The following is a 21,146-nucleotide window of genomic DNA, read 5'->3' as shown; positions in this document are numbered from 1 at the left end:
TAGGGCTTACGCAGAATACATAAAAAAATGCAAGATATCAGATCAAAAACTGGAAAACACTAGGAACAAACGGCAAGAACATGTGCTCCAAACTACAGAGACAAACTGGCACAGCCAAAGGGCAGCAGGTGGACTAAATACACAAAGGGAGGAGGGGTAATGAGGGACAGGTGAAACCAATCAGGGCGGGGCAGGTAATCGCCAGGGAAACACACACAGGGGCAGGAAGTGAAGTGCCTGAAATGAGAGACAAGAGTGAATGTCAAAATAAAACAGGAAATACTAACAAAACTGAAAACAAGGAAACATGATCTTGATAGGGACCTCAGGGTATAACAGCAACAAAAGCACAAGGTAAGGTTTAGAAAAAAAACATAAGTTGGCTCTACATTCAGGTAAAATTCCAGGGTGACAGACTGGCTTCTTCAAGCTCCTTATATCACACCCTTACTGGCAGAGTGCGTTTCATAATACCGTGAAAGGTGCCTTTGTGTGTCGGGGCATTTACACAGAGATCCACTGACGTGAATTCGGTTTTACGTCTGGACCTTCCCATCTACGACGGTCTACGATGGGCCTCAGACACTGCCTCATTGATGACTTGCTTCCAGAATTATTTTTTTGTCTTCAAGCCTCCTTAAGGAATCTGATCCCGTTTTATTCGGCGGTGGGAACTTCTTGTGACTGCATACCTTTGCTGACGTTGACCTCAGCAGGATACGAACCCTTGACCTTCCGCATGGACGACTGGTGCTCTAACCACTACACTAGGGAGGCCCCGCAGACATCCACTGACATAGCGGTGATATTTGATGACTTAGGGTGGTGCTTCAACGACTGCTGCCGGCCAGTGCATTTTATACATAACACTGGCAATGCCCAGAACACTGACAAAGCAGTGGTATCTGATAAGCTGGGTATGAGAACGAGCTTAATTTCACTAAAATGTACAAATGTTTTATTGACGGACTTTTTTTTACATGTAAATTGGTTACTAAGAAACATTAAATGTGCAGGTGCAGTTTAGATGAAGTATAGACGAAACAGCAGGCTCCTGGGTGAAAGTCCAGGGTTTGTTTGACCCATCCACCTTCCCTCCTGCCCACCCTATAGGGCTCCTTATATTACCTTGTCACTGGCAGTGTTACAAACTGACACAATATTTGACGAGTTCAGAACGAAAATGGAACTGAACATGCAGTTCTCAAAGTGGACGATGCTATAGTTGGACCGCCTGCAGCAGTCACTAAAAAGGTCAAACTCATTGTCTTTGGCCTGGCATGTCCTGTGTGCTGTTCAGCCTGGTGTCTGTGTGCAGACCACCTGGTAAAGAGCACCCGAGGTCATGCTGCGTATTTCATTTAATGAGGTCATCAATATGTAGCTGCACAGCTGTCCACAGGGTACCCGCTCTACCCTGGGGAGATGAACTACAATGTACTCAGCTTCATCATCGAAACTCTGGGTCAGAGATTTAAGACCCTAGAGCATCATTCTCAGATGTCTTGATGGCCTTGAGCAGGTGATGAAGATGAGTGGACACCAGAGAGACCAGCATCTGTTAATAGATCCGGTTGAGAGGATGCCGCAGCTGGATGCAGACCAGGGTATCACACACTTTTCTCACAGCCTTGCTCAGAGGTCCTACCCTGAAAACCTACATAGTGATAGTGGACACTGAGGAGGCTGAGGCAGACGTCAGCTGGCAGCCTGCCTTGTATCACACTGCTAGACCGGAGAGAGTTGTCAGACATCGCAGGAACACAACTACAACTGATATTGAAAAAATTGAGTGTAAGGGAAATGGTGGAGTCGGGTGTTTCCTGGGGCTCTGAATATAAGTCCGGCACTGTTAAAATTAGACCTGTTATGTAGCTAATGAGGGCTATACCATGGCTCCTAATTACCATACTGTATAATTAATATGACCTAATAAAAAAATCTGACACCTTTAGATTGAAATTATGTGAGCTACTGTAATTCAGCAGTGACAGTGTGCAGGATCCTTTACTCTCAGTTATATATAGTGAATGTAAAAATGATCTTTTTTTAAATTCTTCCTCACATTCTCATGCTGTAATTCCATTATCATAATAAATCTCCACAGCCCCCTCTATCCTGGTTTATTACTTTAATTGCTGCTTTACATAAGAATGAAATCCACACTGTATTTGCGTAGCATGACTATATTTAGAGTGCAGATATGAGAGGCCTTCTGTGTAACATATCTCCCTGGCATATGGTATTATAATAATTACGCACACTATTACTTCAGTACATGGGATCATGAAATTGAATGAGCACCATGGCCGGGAGGGCTTTGTTGCTCCCACTTACCTCACCTCTGTGCATGTCTGGTGTGAGTGAGTGACTGTGGGCATGTGCGTGTTAGCCACCCCCCCTCAACACACATGCACATGTGCGCGCACACACATACCTTGCCATCTGTTGACATGCAGCTTCAAAAATAGCCCTCCACCAGAAGCTTCCCTGAGTGGCTGACAGATAAGTAGAGCAGGGGTCTTTGCTTGTGTCAGTGGAAGTTGTTGTGTCTCTGCTGTGACCACATGTGCCAGAAAAGCCTGAAACCGTTGCAAGACTGATTGATTGGAAAGTTTCAGTAAGTCTGCTTCTGTTTGTTGTGTTTGTTGACAGCTGTCCAACTGGAAATGGAGCCCTTTCCTGACCAGTTCACGGAGTTCCACCCGATCCATGGTACCAATGTCAGACTGGACCACTCAGGGACGAAGGCCACCAGGGTGGAGAGCTTTGCAAACGGAGTGTGTTTCAGCAAACACCCTCTGAAGCCTGGGGAGATTTTTCTCATAGAGATCGAGGATAAGGAGCTGGGGTGGTGTGGCCACCTGCGGGTCGGCCTGACCGCCAGGGACCCTGGGAGCTTAGACGTGGTACCTGAATACTCCATCCCGGACCTGACAGACTCAGGGGACAGCTGGGTATTTGCCATCACTCGCAACCACAACAAGATCATAGAGGATCCTGAAGCAGAGGCTCAAGAGGCTGGAGATGGAGGACTGGGTGGGGGTCAGAGGCTTGGACGAGGGGAGGTTGAAGATGGAGTTGGAGGTGGTGAGAGAGATGAAGGAGGAGGCAACATAAGCAAACCAAAGACTTTTTTCACTGACTCTCACTTGCACATTGGGGATGTTCGCATCCCTAGAGACAAGCTGGTTGGTCGGAGCAGGCCCGGACGCTACAGCCACATATTGGACGACTTGTATAAGACCAACGCTCTGCCTCCCACAGCCAGACGCAGCCGCATCGGAGTACTGTATGTGCCTAAAGGGCGAGGCCTGGCTGACATGCACATTATCATCAATGGTGAGGACATGGGAGCATCTGCGAAGGGGATTCCCTCCATCCAGCCTCTGCACGCTGTGGTGGACGTCTTTGCTGCTACTAAGTGTGTCCAGATTGTCCAGGTGGAGTATGGATGTGAGTGTCACAGTGATGTATTTAATCATGGATGGATTGTAAAACAAAGGGCCCCTGGGCAGATAATCCAGAACTCGCAGACTCTCAGAGACACGAAAATGACTCAGAGATGTTATATGTATCATTTTGTGGACTTCTGTGGTCATCTTGCATCTGTTTGATGTTGCTTTCTTTCTCTCTGAAGTTGCTTTGCATGTCTTTGTGGTTGTTTTTGTCTGTTTGTGGTCATTTCGAGTCTCTTTGTTGTCACTTTTCATCCTTTGTAGTCATTTTGCAGTTCTTTGTTGTCATTTTGCATCTCTCTGATGTTACTTTGCGCCTTTTGAAGATGATTTGTGTGTCTTCGTTGTTGTTTTGCATCTCTTTGTAGTTGTTTTTTGTTGTCGCCTTTCATCTTTCTATTGTCGTTATGCATTTCTTTGTGGTCATTTTGCTTCTCTTTGATGTCACTTTATGTCTCTTTGAAGTTGCTTTGTGTCTCTGTTTTTTTGCGTCTTTTTGTAGTTGTTTCACGTCATCTTGTGGTCATTTTGTGTCTCTTTGAAGTTGTTCTGCCTTTCTTTGAACTTGTTTTGAGTGTTTATGTGGTTGTTTTACATCTCTTTGCAGTTGTTTACAGTCCTCTTTTGATCACTTTGCGTCTATTTGATGTTATTTTGTGTCTTTTGAAGTTGTTTTTTGTCACTTTGAAGTTGTTTTGAATGTCTTTGTAGTTATTTTGGGTCTCTTTGAGGTCATTTTGAGTCTTTCTTCAGTCCTTTTCTATCTTTTTGTGGTTGCTTTATGTCTCTCCAGTGGTTGTATGACTCTTTGTGGTTGTCTTGTGTCTTTCTGTGGTCATTTCATCAACTTTCCCACAAGAACTAAAACTGTCACTATATCCATTAATAGGCTCAGGCTCAAGAACCCATTCAGTAATCTATTCATGCTTTTAATAGATATTTCTTCATGAATTCTTCATAATTTCTTTTCTCTACTTTTATTCTGCTCATCCACTGTCTTCTTGTTTCTTGTTCTCTTTCCATGTGCCTTCAGTCTCGTCGTTGCAGACGTTATGTAGGAAGGCCATCCAGAAGCACATTGTCCACAGGATGGCGATCGATTGGCTGGAGCTGCCAGAGGCACTTAAGCACTACTGCAAATATGAATAAAGGATACAGCCCTGCCATGGACAGAAACACAACATCTGAACTCTCTTCCAGTTTTTAACCTGCCAGACACTGATAGCGCTGACATCATTTGTCTGTGATGACAACTGCTAACTAAAATAAATTCACGGTATTTGTTAGTTTGGCTCTCTGTGTGATTCTGTGTCTAATTTCTCCTCACAGTGTCAGCGTCAGGAATAACTGCACTATGACTCATCACTACTTCCTCTCCCACAAGAACAGAGTCACATTACTAACAAGTTACATGATGATTGTGAAAAGTTACATTGATTTTAATATAATCAACCCTAGTTCACAAAAAGTGAAGCATGTCTTGTCTATTGTATCTTTTTGTGATTTCAAATGATCAGTGTCATTTAACTAATAAATAACTGAAGTCCTGGTTATCAGAATATGATATGAAAACATGGCTAAGAGTAAAAACAGGCGGACCTGACTGTCAGTGTTGTATTTCTTTGCGCATAGGTGTAGGTTTTGAGGGTGAGTTTGGGGTACAGGAGACACATTCCTCCCCAATATTTAGAACACTGGATTTGTCTCCCTGAATGAAAACATAAAAATAGTGAAGGACTTTCATTCTGACAAAATTAAAGAAATTTACACCATAAAATAGTGAAAAAAGTCACAAATTGGGCCATAAAAATTCACTAGAAAAGGAAAATTAAGTGTTTGATTGTCAAAATTTTCTGGGAGAGGACCCCCAACCCATCATTTCATGTGTCCATCTGTGTTTAAGTGAAACCTGCGCCCTTGTTTTTGTGATCTTTAGATTTATTTAATGTCTCAATTTGAACCAATTTTCTCTTAAATCTAGATTAGACAGACCCGTGAATGTTTGTTCAGAAACAAATCATGGAGCTAATAATTTGTCTGTTTTAGGCTGAACTTTCCTAATACAGGGCTAGTAAATACCTCCTTGGAGTGCCATCCATCCACCTGCAGGTAATGTGGTCAGACACTGACATCTGGTGGTAAATACAGGTAACAGCAGTGGGCGGAGCTCTCGGTAAATCTCCAGCCAGGATCATTTCACACGAGAGGAGGAAAAACCGGAGAGCGTCCGGCCGTTTGAAGACAGACTGAAACAGATAACGGTTTATTTTACCTTCAGCTGCTCCGTGCACACACCACAACATGTCTTTCTGTAAATTCTTTGGCGGTGAGGTCTACAAGGATCATTTCAAACCAGGTGAGCAGGCTGTGGCTGCTGTTCGGTCAGCAGTGAAGTGATGTAACCTGCCTTTAGTCTGGATTATATAGGACAACATTTACATTTCGTTTATTATGTTGGCTTCACATGAGATTCTTTAATGAAGAATTGTTATTCGGTTATTGTGCAATATCATGGTGATGAGTAGAGAGGAGGGGCACGTGGTCTGACAATACAGTATGTGAGGATATTTCTCTTTTTTACACCATAATAATTAAGGTTTGTAAGATTTAAGTGACCTGTCTAACAGAAATAGTAATAGTAATAATCGCAATAAAGCTGTTAGTCATGATTACTGTAAAAAATACAACAGTAATATAATTTTGTTTCATATTTAAAACCAACTAGCCATAGTCTTGTGGTATATTTAAGTAAAATGACCCTATTACAATGTTTCTAACCTTTTTTATTTTATTTTTTGGCCTGTGGCCTCTTATGATAAACCATTTTGGACCCCATCATCACATGTTATGGCCTTTGTGTTGACAAGTTTTCAGCTCTTCAACCAAAGACTGATTTTTCCCCTCCTCAGGGGGGGATTGAAGTTTAATTTTAATTTTATTTTATTTTTATATACTTTATTAATCCTCAAGGGGAAATTCAGTAATTTAGTATTGTTATTATTCACTTATTCAGTCAGCAATCATTCAGTAGAGATAAATGTATTGAGTATTACAAAGAAAGAAAAATTGGACCCAATTGGCCTATTAAATTGTTATTAGTAAATGTGAGACACAGCTATTTTCTGGTCCTTCAAAGGTCACAGAGACTGTAGCATAAAGTAAATTTTTTTGGCGAGGTTAGACTGTAAACCTTTTGTATTGTAAAACTGTGTCACATAGAGATATTGAAAATGTGTTACTCTTAGTTAATAATAGTCATAGGAATCAGCTACAGTTTGATATAAGTTTATAAGTGTGTGATCAGTGAGGGGAGGTGGCTAACATAATTTTATCATTAAGTTGGATGAGATGTGTGCACTGTTGGTTAGCACCAAAGAAATAGAATGAGAATTTTATTTTATTTTTATTTCTATGGTTGGCACATGTGCTATCAAATTTTAACAGTAACAATTGCAACTGTAACTGTATTTTAAGATATTAAGACTACATTTAAAGATTTAAAAAATACATTTATATTGTTTTTTATATTTTAGATTGTTTATATTGTTTATATTGTTTTTTATTATTATTTTGAATAATAATAAAAATAAAAAACAATATATTTTTACTATATTATTATATGTATATATTATATTAATTATTATTAAATAAAATCTATAACTATGATCTAATTATTTAAATATTCCTACCCTTGAATTTCTTGAAAATATTTGTTGCTGTTTTTTTAAATGAGGAGGTATTCTATTAAATGTTCATGTTTTCTGGATCTTGTTCGATTAAATGTTTTTTTGTTTGTTTGTTTGTTTGTAACTATAGCATTTTAACAGTGTCAAGCAACCCTGCGATGTGGCTGGTTGGCACAATGTAACTTTAATGACAAATCATCTAATTTTAGAATGCTTTTCTGTACATTAAACACACATTATAAATATGTATATATATGTGTGTGTGTGTGTGTGTGTGTGTGTGTGTGTGTGTGTGTATACACATTTGTATAGCCTAGACCTTTACCTTCCATTTGCTGCTGGTTAAAATATTCTATCACAATTTATGCCAGAGGAATATGGAGAGTGAAAAGCATGCCCCAGTCTCCCCTCTGTGTCTCAGAAACGATATGAAAAAAATGCAACAACTCTTAAAACTAACTGTTCCTGCAGGTATATATGTGTGTTCCAACTGTAACCATCCACTGTTCGCCAGTCGGTCCAAGTTCGCCCACTCGTCTCCCTGGCCGGCTTTCACCGAGACCATCAGAGAGGACAGTGTCACCAAGATGATGGAGACTCTCACTGCCTACAAGGTCAGGGTCTTCTGAACCCTGATTGTTTCACTGCTGCTGCATCGGTCACATGGTTTTAATTGGCACCTGTTCCATCAGGATGTGACACAGGAAGTTGATGTGACTGTGCTTCATGTACGCAGGTTCTGTGTGGCAAGTGTGGCAACGGGCTAGGCCACGAGTTTGTAAATGACGGCCCAGAGGAAGGAGTGTCACGGTTTTGAATATTCAGTCACTCGCTCAAGTTTGTCCCCAACAAAGGTAAGAGGAACACAGGCATCGGCAGGTGTGCAGGCCAGAGGTATTTAAGCACTACTGTCTCTGAAGAGAGCATCGATAAGTTTTACTTCAAATTCAGTTACCTGTCAGAAAGGGTTGCCTGTCCTCTATGAATTCAACATAACATGAGATGAGTAATTGATATACAAATGGTCAATTGGGGAAATATTCCTTTAATACCCAGGGTAGTATTTTTAGACAAAAGTAGAAAATAAGGAGAACCCTCCAAAGTGTGTGACACTGTAGTTCATTTCAAGCTAATGTAAACTCACAGAGTGCCAAATGTGTGATAATGAAAAGCAGTGCACACTTTACAGAGACATCTTCCCACTGTCTAATTAAAGTGATTACTGAAAATGACAAAAATATAAAAAGTAAAATCACAATACAGAACACATAAGTTCAGACGACCAAATATAAACCATAGAATTTCTCCAGTGGTGCTGCTTTTCTTTGGTGTCTGTGGTAAAGGAGGAAGAGCGGCCTCTGCTGGTGAGTGTTGATAATGAAAAGCTTACAGCACCGGGTATTCCCAGGCGGTCTCCCATCCAAGTACTGACCCGGCCCGACCCTGCTTAGCTTCCGAGATCGGACGAGATCGGGCGTGTTCAGGGTGGTATGGCCGTAAGCGAGAAAAACAGATGCACACAAACTATTTAAAGATGGTAAAGCAACATTTATGGTTCTAAAAGCTGTTAGTTTTTGTATAATTGTGAATCTACATTTTTCTGACTTCATATATGTATTTCTCTTTTGTCTCCATCCCAGGTAAGGACAAGCAGTAAAGAGCGAGCTTTGACTTTCCACTCCAGCTGCTGTATCTGCTGCTCAGTCCAGGAACTGTGATCAGGTCGGGTCAGTGGGTGACGTGAACGGGAGAAAGGCCTGAGAAGGACGTCCTGTCCACTGAAGAATCTTTGACCAGCCTGTGACACAGTGACAGGACCACACCTCTGCAATATCTTAAATTCCTTCAATACCTCATATTTAAACACACATTAACTTATTATTATGTCACTTCTAATACAGTGTGTCAGCAGATGGCACTTTAGCAACAATTCAGTTTTTTCGGACACAGAAAGATGCAACAACATCTTTTTTTTCACTGTCACTTTAATTTCACATTACTGCTGGTATCATTTACTCCCATTCACCTCCTTAAGGTAAATATAACCATAATATCTATGCACTGAACAAGTCCACCTTCCTCGTCAGTCTGCACTCTCTGTGGCTGTTTGTATGTTTATTTCAAGATTATTCAACAGCAATGACACTTAACTGCATTTATCAGCTACATTTTTTTTCAGATTTTTCATGCACTGTAAGCAGGTTTACTTGAACAGATACAAACAATAAATTATACTTTAATAGACTTTTGCCTTTCATGATTTCTTTGCAGTGGTGGCACCTCGAGTACAGCAGGCTACTGAAGTACAGTTTTAACATAGGCTACTTGTACATTGCTTGACTGTTTCTACTTTATGTTAGGCTACTTTATACTTCTAATTCAAAACAATTCAGAGGAACATATAATGCTGTTTTGCTTTATTACATTTCTCTGACAGCTGAAGTCAGTTTACCAATTGGGATTTTACATTTAAACATATGATGAGCAGATTTAACTACCCTCTTTGTTACCATCAGTGTGTCAATAAATGGTGAACTAAGTGAAAAACACGCCCTCTAGTAAGTTCACATTTACCTCAAATGAACTACAGTGTGTGTGTTCGTGTGTTTTAATTCATGGGTGGTTTTAGTGTTTTCATGAGATTTGTTGACTTAATGAAACTTATAGATTAGTGTTAGCTGTGTTTAACAGACTTTTGAATGTTAATATTGTTTCATCATCTTTAAATAGTTAGTGTGCAACTTCATCACTTGCTTACGGCCATACCACCCTGAATACGCCCGATCTCGTCCGATCTCGGAAGCTAAGCAGGGTCGGGCCGGGTCAGTACTTGGATGGGAGACCGCCTGGGAATACCCGGTGCTGTAAGCTTTTCATTATCAACACTCACCAGCAGAGGCCGCTGCTCCTTCTTTGCCACAGACACCACTTTCAAAACCAGCACCACTGGAGAAATTCTACATGTCTTTTACTTGGCCGTCTGAACTTTATGTGTTCTGTATTGTGATTTTACTTCTTATATTTTCGTCATTTTCAGTCATCACTTTAATTAGACAGTGGGAAGATGTCTCTGACATAAATATGTTAGTTAAGCACATATTTCACACATACAGAATAAAACGCAGTGGTGGGACCTATCTTAATACCTTTATTTAACTTTCATGTAACTTGCTATGAATTATTCTTGAATTATTGAATTATTCTTCTGATTATTCTTATTATTGGGGTTATTTCACGTAAAATAAGAGGGGGGGTGTTACAGTCATTGGTGCACAAAGCACAAATGAAATTCCATTCCTCTCTAGTTAGAGCAACAAAGTGGCAGAGGCCTTAAAAACAAAACTCCAGTATGTGCATGGCTAAATATGACTGGGAGTGTGTGGAACAACGCAAGTATCATAACAACAACAGCACTCATTATGCCACATGATCTCTTTCATAGCGTTTTATACTGCAGTATATTAAAGGATTATCATCATCATCACCACAAACTGGATGGCTGCATCAGCAAAATGAAAAAAGTATTTTTCAGTTCTTAAAAAAATGCAAAATATAATTTAAATTTATTTTTTTTTCTTCATTGGGAGATGTGTTTTACTTTTTATATATAATAAAGCTGAAGGACTAAATTCTAAACCCAAATGACTTGATAAGAGGGACTATCACTAAACTGACATCTCATAAGCAGATCGCTTTATTTTTCTTTTCTTTTTTTAATATTTAAATAACCTCAATAATAAGAATAATTAGCAGAATATTTATAATAAGTTACATGAAAGTTAAATAAATGTATTAAGATAGGTCCCACCACTGCATTTTATTCTGTATGTGTGAAATATGTGCTTAACTAACATATTTATGTCAGAGACATCTTCCCACTGTCTAATTAAAGTGATGACTGAAAATGACGAAAATATAAGAAGTAAAATCATCACAATACAGAACACATACAGTTCAGACAGCCAAGTAAAAGACATGTAGAATTTCTCCAGTGGTGCTGGTTTTCAAGGTCGTGTCTGTAGTAAAGGAGGAGCAGCGGCCTCTGCTGGTGAGTGTTGATAATGAAAAGCTTATAGCACCGGGTATTCCCAGGCGGTCTCCCATCCAAGTACTGACCCGGCCCGACCCTGCTTAGCTTCCGAGATCGGACGAGATCGGGCGTATTCAGGGTGGTATGGCCGTAAGCGAGAAAGGCTGCTGCAAACAAACTATTTAAAGATGGTAAAGCAACATTTACGGTTCTAAAAGCTGTTAAATATGGCTAACAATAATCTAATTTTCATTAAGTCAACAAATCTCATGAAAACACTAAAACCACCCGTGAATTAAAACACACGAACACACACACTGTAGTTCATCTGAAGTAAATGTGAACTTACTAGAGGGCGTGTTTTTCACTTAGTTCACCAGTTATCAACACACTGATGGTAACAAAGAGGGTAGTTAAATCTATAACAATGCATCATGTTTTAGATGCTCATCATATGTTTAAATGTAAAATCCCAATTGGTAAACTGACTTTAGCTGTCAGAGAAATGTAATAAAGCAAAACAGCATCATATTTCCCTCTGAACTGTTTTGAATTAGAAGTATAAAGTAGCCTAACATAAAGTAGAAACAGTCAAGCAATGTACAAGTAGCCTATGTCAAAACTGTACTTCAGTAGCCTGCTGTACTCGAGGTGCCACCACTGCAAAGAAATCATGAAAGGCAAAAGTCTATTAAAGTATAATTTATTGTTTGTATCTGTTCAAGTAAACCTGCTTACAGTGCATGAAAAATCTGAAAGAAAATGTAGCCGATAAATGCAGTTTGTTAAGTTTCATTGCTGTTGAATAATCTTGAAATAAACATACAAACAGCCACAGAGAGTGCAGATTGACGAGGAAAGTGGACTTGTTCAGTGCATAGATATTATGGTTATATTTACCTTAAGGAGGTGAATGGGAGTAAATGATACCAGCAGTAATGTGAAATTAAAGTGACAGTGAAAAAGATGATGTTGTTGCATCTTTCTGTGTCTGAAAAACCTAAATTGTTGCTAAAGTGCCATCTGCTGACACACTGTATTAGAAGTGACATAATAATAAGTTAATGTGTGTTTAAATGGGCAGCTCATTCAGCCAAAGGATCATCCAACCCAGGAGCAGAACTGAAGGATTGAGACGCTCTTTTGTGCCCACCACCATCAGACTGTACAACAGCGGTTTGGCTTAAGCTACATTTAGCTCTGAACAGAGTTATCTTGCATCCGTCCAATATGACACTTTATCTGCCACCTGTCACTTTATTTCATTCAACACTTTGTCTGCCATTTTTAGTCACTTTATTCATCTGATGCAGCAGTTTTATTTTATCTTTTATTTATCTATTATTATCTTTATTTTTTCATTTTTTTTCTTTAATCTTATTCTATTTAATGTCCTTTGATTTTGTCTTGTGCTGCTGTGATACTTGAATTTTCAATAAAGTATATCTTATCTTAACTTAAATCATACAGAAATAGGTGAATGTGTGTGTGTAGCAGCATAATGTTACATTAATAATTGGTGAACTAAGTGAAAAACACGCCCTCTAGTAAGATTACATTTACTTCAAATGAACTACAGCGTGCGTGTTCATGTGTTTTAATTCATGGGTGGTTTTAGTGTTTTCATGAGATTTGTTGACTTAATGAAAATTAGATTATTGTTAGCCATATTTAACAACTTTTAGAACTGTAAGTGTTGCTTTACCATCTTTAAATAGTTTGTTTGCAGCAGCCTCTCTTGCTTACGGCCATACCACCCTGAACACGCCCGATCTCGTCCGATCTCGGAAGCTAAGCAGGGTCGGGCCGGGTCAGTACTTGGATGGGAGACCGCCTGGGAATACCCGGTGCTGTAAGCTTTTCATTATCAACACTCACCAGCAGAGGCCGCTCTTCCTCCTTTACTACAGACACGACCTTGAAAAGCAGCACCACTGGAGAAATTCTATGTTTTTTATTTGGTAGTCTGAACTTATGTGTTCTGTATTGTGATTTTACTTTTTATATTTTTGTCATTTTCAGTCATCACTTTAATTAGACAGTGGGAAGATGTCTCTCTATAAAGTGTGCACTGCTTTTCATTATCACACATTTGGCACTCTGTGAGTTTACATTCACCCAAAATGAACAGCAGTGACATGAATGTTTCAGTAAAGCACATATTTCACATATAGAATAAAACGCAGTGGTGGTACCTATCTTAATACATTGATTTACATTTTATGTAACTTATTATAAATATTCTGCTAATTATTCTTATTATTGAGGTTATTTAAATATTAAAAAAAAGAAAAGAAAAATAAAGCGATCTGCTTATGAGATGTCAGTTTAGTGATAGTCCCTCTTATCAAGTCATTTGGGTTTAGAATTTAATCCTTCAGTTTTATGAAATATAAAAAGTAAAACACATCTCCCAATGAAGAAAAAAAAATTTTTTTTAAATTATATTTTGCATTTTTTTAAAAACTGAAAAATACTTTTTTCATTTTGCCAATGCAGCCATCCAGTTTGTGGTGATGATGATGATAATCCTTTAATATACTGCAGTATAAATCGCTATGAAAGAGATCATGTGGCATAATGAGTGCTGTTGTTGTTATGATACTTGTGTATTTTAACATTAAAGTTAGCTGGTGAATGGGCCACCCAGCATCACCTGGTAGAGCAGGTGCCCCATGTACAAAGGCTGTGTCCTTGCTGCAGTGGCCGTAGGTTCAAGTTCAACCTGTGGCCCTTTGCTGCATGTGGTCACCACTCTCCTCCCCTTTCACACTCATCCTGTCCCATCTAATAAAGGCAAAAAAGTCATGTAAGAATCTTGTTTAAAAAAATAGTCCAGGGGCCAAGGGGCTAATTTTCACAAATTGGTATCATTTAAAGGGACCAAACAATTTTGGTATTTTTGACTTCCTCTATGTCTCTAGTTTACATTTTGGTATGATAGACCTGCCTATCTAGTAGCTTAATAAAAAAAATTGGATGATCTTTGGTTGCTGCACACAATGCAGCAAAGATTTCATCAGCACCTTGCTCCTTTTAAAAAATGCATACACCTAAACACACATGAATTATAGGCGGGCATGGAATAAGGAATGAAAAATCCAAAAGGCATGTATATATGTGTTTGCCATTATTAATGTAAATAAGCCAATCACCCCAAAATTGCATTTATATGTACCAAAGAATGTTATCTTATCATAAAAGTAGGTTATTAGATTATTCACCTCACCATCTGATGTCACCAGCCCCTGACAGGTAACTAGTGCAGCCAGAACTTCAAACAGACAAATAAAATGGGGTCCTATACCACTTATTAAAAAAAAGTTAAAGACAAAAGATGCAAACCAAAGTCAAAATACATTTAAAAAAAAAAAAACACCAAAAAAAGAAAGAAATTTGTATTTAATCAAATTGATATAAGTTGTTATTTGGTATTTTGGTGTGTTGTCTTTCAATTATAAACCAAATGAACAGAGGTGCAGCTCAGGATGTATATACAGGATGCCATGATGAATTAGACCAGAGTATGCAATATGATCCAGTATGTATTGAACCTTGTATACAACCGAGAAAAAAGGAGATGGAGATGAGCTTTTCATGTATTTAATCTTTGTTGACAATTGTGTGTTGAATGTACTGTACTGTATATTGTATCAGGAACTGGGCTGTGAAAGAGAAAGAGAACTGTTAGTTGTGTGTGAGGAGGCGTTCGTTAAGACCATAAGGTTGTCTGCTATTGAGTTACCTGATCCAGGTTCCCTCCGCTCTTGTTTGCACCAGTGGGAGAAGACCTTGCCAGCAGTTTCCGGGGTCCAGTGGATATTGTCCTGGGTGGTCCTGAAAAGATGCTGTGGAAGTGGTTGGTGAGGTAAGTGTGAACGGATGTAATCATTAATGGTTGTTAAATTCTGACGTTGTTCTGGGGGGAGGTGTGTTGAAAAATTGATGATGGGAAATTTGATTTCAGCATTAGGAAAGGTGAATCTGGCCTTCCTATAGACTGCTCTTAATTGTTTAGTGGATGTGTTATGTGGGTCCTGGTCTCTGTTATTTATGCCCATAGAGAGCTTCCATTTCCCGCCTTGTCCCTGTGAGCATCCCACTTTGTTCTGTTGTAGGTCTGTTACCCTCAGGGGCCAGTTGGGGATGCCCCCTGTTGGGCAGGGCAGGAAACTGAGCATGGTCCCCCAGGTTCAGTTTCTCTCCCCCTGTGTGGCCCTGAAGTCTGTTGCTGAGTACTTCAGGGTCCACTGGCTGTGAAAAGGATTGTGAAGGTGAGTACATGGAATGTTCAGAGGAGGGAGAGGAAGAGCGAGAACATTGTGGTGATGAAGTGGAAGGTGATGATGATGATTGGCTGGATGTGTGGAAGAGAAGTGAGCGGGTTCTGTTTATGGTTTCAGGGTCCAATCTGGCTCAATATTGTTTTTGGGCCCAGTTAGCCACTTCGCTAAGAGCGAGTTGGTTACCCTGCATGTTGGTGAGTGTGGTGATGGTGGCTGTGTAGTGTTCTTGTAGAGTGTGTGTGTGTTATCAGTTCTGGTAGGCCTGTGTATAATTCTGTCCCTGCTTCTGCCTCGTCTAGGAGGATTATGTGGAGGCCTATGGTGTTCAGCTGTGGGCCTACTCCACTCTCCTTGGCCTCGCCCACACTGGTGTCTGTCAACCCCCACCATTGTACCACCCGTGTGTGAGCGTCCCGCCTGAGTCCAGCTGCTGCTGCTGTGATGCTCCGGCCTCCAGTGTGGTCCGGCCTGTCTGGCCATGTGGTCTCTGGAGGTCCTGTAAGACATTCCTTGGGATGTGCAGGTTATGTCCAGCCAACAGCATAAAAAGTTCTCTTGTGTGCCTTCAACCCGATCTGTGTCCTACCCCGGGTCGCGGGGTGTTTAAAAGGCAGTGTGGTCCTCAAGTGGTGCTCCGGGTATGCTAAAACTTAACTTTTAATCAATTAATTTAAAAACCAACTGTGGGTCTAGTGATGTTAAAATGTGCCAATTGCAAAAAAACAAACAAACAAAAAACAACGGTTGACAAAACGTTCCGATAGAGGCCAGGCTTCCCTGACGTTTCGAACCGGCTGGTGGTTCCTCAGAGGGAAAGTGGAGAAAACGGAGCGACACTTGCAACTCGTTAAGGCAGTCAACTCAAGCTGCACACACAGGTGATAGGCTATGTCACTCTCCATATATGTAATCTACAAAACACACCCTCGTAATTTGGCGGTCTGTTTAAGCAGCAAAATTTTCCCAGCTCTCCCTTTGCTTGGCCTATGCCGCTGCTACCCTGCATCAGTGCTACTGCTCCCTCTTCCAGCCCCACCTCCACCACAGCATTCACCTGCAGGCTCTGGCTAAAGGGGACATCGTTAATCATCACTCCCCAATAGCCAGAGTCTAGATGCCAAACTTTAACTATGTTCTGCCATTGAAATAAACATTTATAACATAAATTATCTGACTGAACTAATATTAGTGCACTTCATTCTCTTCAAATCTCCAGATCTGCTTTGTTTGAATCAGTTTAACAGCATCCAATGAAGTTGCAGGAGAGAACCATAACGAACTAACATAATCTTACTAGTGCTAGTTAGAAATAAATATACCAAAGATAATTTATTTTGCGTACAAAAACTATGCTGTGGTCATCAAAAAACAAATTGCAGTATGCAAAATGTGCAGGTTGAAAATCACAGATGGAGGTACAACAACTTCAAACTTCATTTAACATTTGAAATTGCACACAGAACAGTAAGTCAAGGCTAACATTAACATTGCAAGCTATTGCTTAGCTAACAGTATTACTCTGCTGTTTGGCATTAAATTTGGGACAAAGTGCATTGAGACTTGTTTGAGACTGGAAACTCAAAGTTAAGAACTTGGTACTTGAGTTGGGACTTGAGTGCAAAAACTTGAGACTTACTTGTGACATGCAAAACAATGACTTCGTCCCACCACTGCGGGTAAGACATACTCTTATTTAAAAAGAATATTCAGTGCAGGACTTGTAGGCTACTTATTATACTGTTTATTTATGAGGAAGTCTTGAAGTTTTAGGCAAGTAGAGGATTTGCTCCCCAAATTGACCTCTAGAGGGAGCCATCATCCTGCCCAATCACATTCACTCCTCCTCATACAGTCTGATGTAAACAATGTGATACTATCTGTTATTGTGGTGCACTATCTGAACCAGTGGAAGCTTGATTTACATGAAAAGAAACTGCATGTGTTTGCTTTCTTGGATTAATTATTACTGTTGGTTGTTTCAGTAACTAACAGGGGGCTCAGGCTCTCTCTGTGGCCCAGCTGCAGGCCATATTCTCTGGGCTCTGGGGGTTGGCAAAGACCATGAGGTTTAGAGGAGTAGCCTGGCCGCCTGGTGAGAGACTGAGAGCTATCATTACAAAGGAAGTATACACACACTATCCCAGAAAAACATGTGTGCCAATCAGCAGGCTGCCACGCTCCTATTGGACTCGTGTCTTTTTTCACCTCATGTTATTGCATGCATTAATGTCTTACACAGCACCTTTACATACAACGTTCACACACACAAAGACACACACACTGTACTCCACTTTTATTGGTCTCACCACAGACAAGTTAAGTTTGAAGCATATTTTCTTTCATAACATCACTTCTTGTAGTGTGCAATTACGGGAGGTCATCATAACATTGGGAGATGTCGCTGAACTCTCAGCATCAACAATTTGAATATTCTGGAGCACCACTCCACATCCATCCAACTGCACTTCTGCACGCTGCCAAAGGTATTCAAATGAATTTCAGCCCTCAGTGTGGTGGAGAAGCCTGACCTTGCATTGAGGTTGTTATGGCTGAGTAAATTTCCTCTTGTGTTGTCTTGGCAGGCAAACGCTCAGCAGTTTATTCTTTTTACACAGCGTAGTCCATATGGTGGATGTTTTTTACCCAAGCTGCCTTCACTGTGCTGTGAGTGCGTGCATTTTTAGCATAGGTGGTCCCGCTAGTAATCAAACCCACAGCCTTGGCAGTGGTTGTGTTACGCTCTGCCCGTCTAACTGTACAGGAGTGGCTATGCCAGATAAGCGTAAAGCAAAATACACAGAGATGAGAATGCGATTGCAGCGTCAGATAAGTGAGGTGAACTCTAATTAAAGCTGAAAAACAACCCTTGGATCATCTCCTGTTGTTATTCCATCAGTCTGAGGTTTGGTGCATTCCAGCTCTAATTTACCTTTTTGATGTAGCTACTCACAATACTTTAGCCTGTCATTTATGTTAGGTTATTTCAGCTTTGCCTCCCACATTAGCTTTCTCTTTTGAGGCTGTGCTTGCTTTGAACTAAAAACATGTCAAAATTTTAACATGCTGGCAGTAGCAATACAAACATGCTGACATTTATAAAGTATAATGCTGACCAGTGTAACTATCTAGCATGAATGCTAACATTGTCTAATGAGCAGTACACGTACGATTGGTCATAAATGAACAAAAGTATTGTACAAATTAAACTAGTGGTGACAGATGAAAAGTAAGGGATGACCAACGTTATTAAGGTGTTCAAACCACAGACACAGAACACAAATGCAAAGCACCATTTTGCAACGTTTTAAAAACTTGCCAGTTCACACCAATGCAACTAGATGAGATGGTGTATCATCTCTATGCAATCTGTACTTCTGTTCAGATTTCCAGCTTTTCAGGCTCATTTTGTGACTGAATATAATTTGTAGCTTCTTAAAATACGAATGACAATAGTGAAAGTGAGATACTGGCTACAGTTGCATTTGGTGAAGTGATGAAAAGGCAAAAAACAACAAAACGTGCATCAGATGGCCTGTATTCATAATCAGTACGCCACAATAATATAAATAAATAGCAGCAGCGACCCACTGTCTGACACCAGCACACTGTTAGGGTGGAAACAGAGGGCTCGGTGGGGATGGAACACCTGCCACAATAAGCAAACATGCCGTCTGCAGTGATTTTGACTTGACTTTACTACAAGCCAATTGGCTGTTGGAACTTGATTTTCTAAAACCAGCTGCTGGCTATTTAACCAGCTGACTTGCAGGTGACACCATCTGCCAACTTGAGTCAAGCTCAGACCAGCCAGTTCACACCGCTGCAACTTTTCTCTGCAACATTCCAAAGCAGTTTTTTCTTGTCGCGAAGCTTTGGTTTGAACTGGGCTTTAGGGTGACAACAGAGTGGAGCCATAAAGCATCACGCTTAATAGTTTGAGAACTCAGATTTGACCTATTCTTACACCAGTTTTGTTATGAAACAGAAAAATACAGCTGGACACCAAAACGGTCAAGAAGTTGAGTGTGGAACTATCACTTTTCGCCCTCAATGGTCACTATCTTGGCTATGTAGCAGAAGGGAAGGGGCCACTTTTCAAACTGGAAATGGCGGCCGAGGACTGTGCGACCGTGAACGTCGCTGCACGTGTTTTTTGCACTAAGCACCACTGTTGTCGGATATAAGCCAGCAGTATGTTTATTGGGTTAATTTAGCAGTCTGTAATGATTTGGTACTGTGAACAATAACGCAAATGCTAATGCTAGTTTTCTAAGTAGCTAATTTGTGGCCGTCATTTCCGGTAAGTGCACACCGGCCGTGTTTAGTTTGAGGCAACACTATCCTGTTGAAATTCGTGCACTATGCCAGGTAGTGCACATAGTATACGACATGGAAGTGTGCTAACGGAAGCATTTGAGACACAGCAGTAGACTAACATTAGCTTAATTACCTTGTTCACTCTCCATAAAACACACTAAATTCAGACTCAACAGAAGCAAAACTCGCCATTAACATCACTCACTCGACTGTTCTAAGGTTCACCAACTCTGGTTTGGTCGAAATAGTCCCCTAATTCACAGAGTTAGAAGTGAATATGGACATTTATTCGGAAGTCAGCTCACTACAATGATTGCAGTGGCAATGGTACACATAAAAATGGCGGCAGCTGACTCGCCTGCTATGTTAATTTGAATAGGAATGTCCTTTCTATCCGTTCTATTTCTATGGTACAAACAAAGCAAAGTCCATTTTCACCTTGCCTTATTCACACAAATTCAAACATTGGAAGGTGTGTATTTGTCTCAGACAGATAATATATTGATTGTAGGCTACAGACAATAGCTGTAAGCTAGCTAGCAACTTGCGCATTAGCTGTTAGCATTTTTGTGCGTGTTCCTGTTCTCTCTTCTTTTTTGTTTTTGTCACCAGTTTCTCATCTCCCCTCTCAGCTCTGTGCTATAATGAAGTCGATGCTTTCACACCACAACTGGTTGCTGTACTTTTATTTTTCTAAATGTGTCAGTTTATCTGCTTCAGTTTGTGATTTATAATGCTTCAGAACTGCTGTGGTTTCAGAGACTGAACCTTCCTTCAGGTGGTTTACTATTATTTTTCTTTCTGTGATTCTTCTCTTTGCCTGACTTGACACCTGACTACATTTTTAATGACATAATGTCATCCTCAGGGAAAAGAAAATACACCATGAGAGACAGCGCTTAAATGTTTTTCCTCCCAGGGTGACGTAGGTGGATGATAGTAACCTTCCCATCAGTGTTTTACAGTTCTATTTCCCAGGAAACCAGGACTCAAAGGCGTGTCTCGGCAAAAACAAAGTGGCATGTGTCTGGACCACAAAAACTGGTTTGAACAGAGACATGTTTCATAAAATGCTTCCTCCGGGCATTTTGCACTCAACTACGAGACAAATACATCAGCAATAAATTATCTTCTCATCACTGACGTTACCCACTGCATGACTCATCTTCAGACACACGCAGCATTTTGGGTTTCACATTTTTGTTTTCAACTGATGAACAAAGAGAAGTCCTTTCTTAATGCAGCGTGAATTCAACCCACCTTTTTTGTGTACCAGTGAGCTCGAGGTTAATGGTGAATCTCCTGAGAGAGCAGACAGTACGCTGTTGGGTCACACGGTCACTGCATTAACCCGGCTGCCCTGAGACAT

The 21,146-nt window shown here is 40.3% G+C and overlaps 2 protein-coding genes and 4 non-coding genes across 6 annotated transcripts; 4 read left to right on the top strand and 2 right to left on the bottom strand.

Moving 5' to 3' along the window:
* The first annotated feature begins 2,471 nt into the window (after positions 1-2,471).
* On the top strand, positions 2,472-4,749 carry neurl2 (neuralized E3 ubiquitin protein ligase 2). Its single transcript, XM_049562585.1, has 2 exons — positions 2,472-3,456; positions 4,492-4,749. The coding sequence occupies exons 1-2, from the start codon at positions 2,670-2,672 to the stop codon at positions 4,605-4,607; spliced, it is 903 nt and encodes a 300-aa protein (XP_049418542.1). The 5' UTR covers positions 2,472-2,669; the 3' UTR covers positions 4,608-4,749.
* Positions 4,750-5,395: 646 nt separating this feature from the next.
* Positions 5,396-9,374, top strand: msrb1b (methionine sulfoxide reductase B1b). The gene is made up of 4 exons (XM_049562584.1): positions 5,396-5,814; positions 7,616-7,758; positions 7,881-7,998; positions 8,785-9,374. The coding sequence occupies exons 1-4, from the start codon at positions 5,760-5,762 to the stop codon at positions 8,799-8,801; spliced, it is 333 nt and encodes a 110-aa protein (XP_049418541.1). The 5' UTR covers positions 5,396-5,759; the 3' UTR covers positions 8,802-9,374.
* On the bottom strand, positions 8,528-8,646 carry LOC125881382 (5S ribosomal RNA). The gene has a single exon (XR_007448236.1). It is a non-coding gene; the product is annotated as a 5S ribosomal RNA (ribosomal RNA).
* Positions 9,375-9,896: 522 nt separating the features above from the next.
* LOC125881376 (5S ribosomal RNA) lies at positions 9,897-10,015 on the top strand. The gene has a single exon (XR_007448230.1). It is a non-coding gene; the product is annotated as a 5S ribosomal RNA (ribosomal RNA).
* Positions 10,016-11,211: 1,196 nt separating this feature from the next.
* Positions 11,212-11,330, bottom strand: LOC125881383 (5S ribosomal RNA). Its single transcript, XR_007448237.1, has one exon. It is a non-coding gene; the product is annotated as a 5S ribosomal RNA (ribosomal RNA).
* A 1,584-nt stretch (positions 11,331-12,914) lies between these two features.
* LOC125881381 (5S ribosomal RNA) lies at positions 12,915-13,033 on the top strand. The gene has a single exon (XR_007448235.1). It is a non-coding gene; the product is annotated as a 5S ribosomal RNA (ribosomal RNA).
* Positions 13,034-21,146: the final 8,113 nt, after the last annotated feature.

The sequence above is a fragment of the Epinephelus fuscoguttatus genome, linkage group LG20 (assembly GCF_011397635.1).
Source record: "Epinephelus fuscoguttatus linkage group LG20, E.fuscoguttatus.final_Chr_v1".
Taxonomy (NCBI): domain Eukaryota; kingdom Metazoa; phylum Chordata; class Actinopteri; order Perciformes; family Serranidae; genus Epinephelus; species Epinephelus fuscoguttatus.
This window is presented reverse-complemented; position numbering and strand designations above follow the sequence as displayed.

Coding starts and splice junctions, on each gene's coding strand:
- neurl2 (XM_049562585.1), top strand. CDS start 2,670: ATGGAGCCCTTTCCTGACCAGTTCACGGAGTTCCACCCGATCCATGGT. Junction 3,457..4,491: donor TGTCCAGGTGGAGTATGGAT/GTGAGTGTCACA, acceptor ATGTGCCTTCAG/TCTCGTCGTTGCAGACGTTA.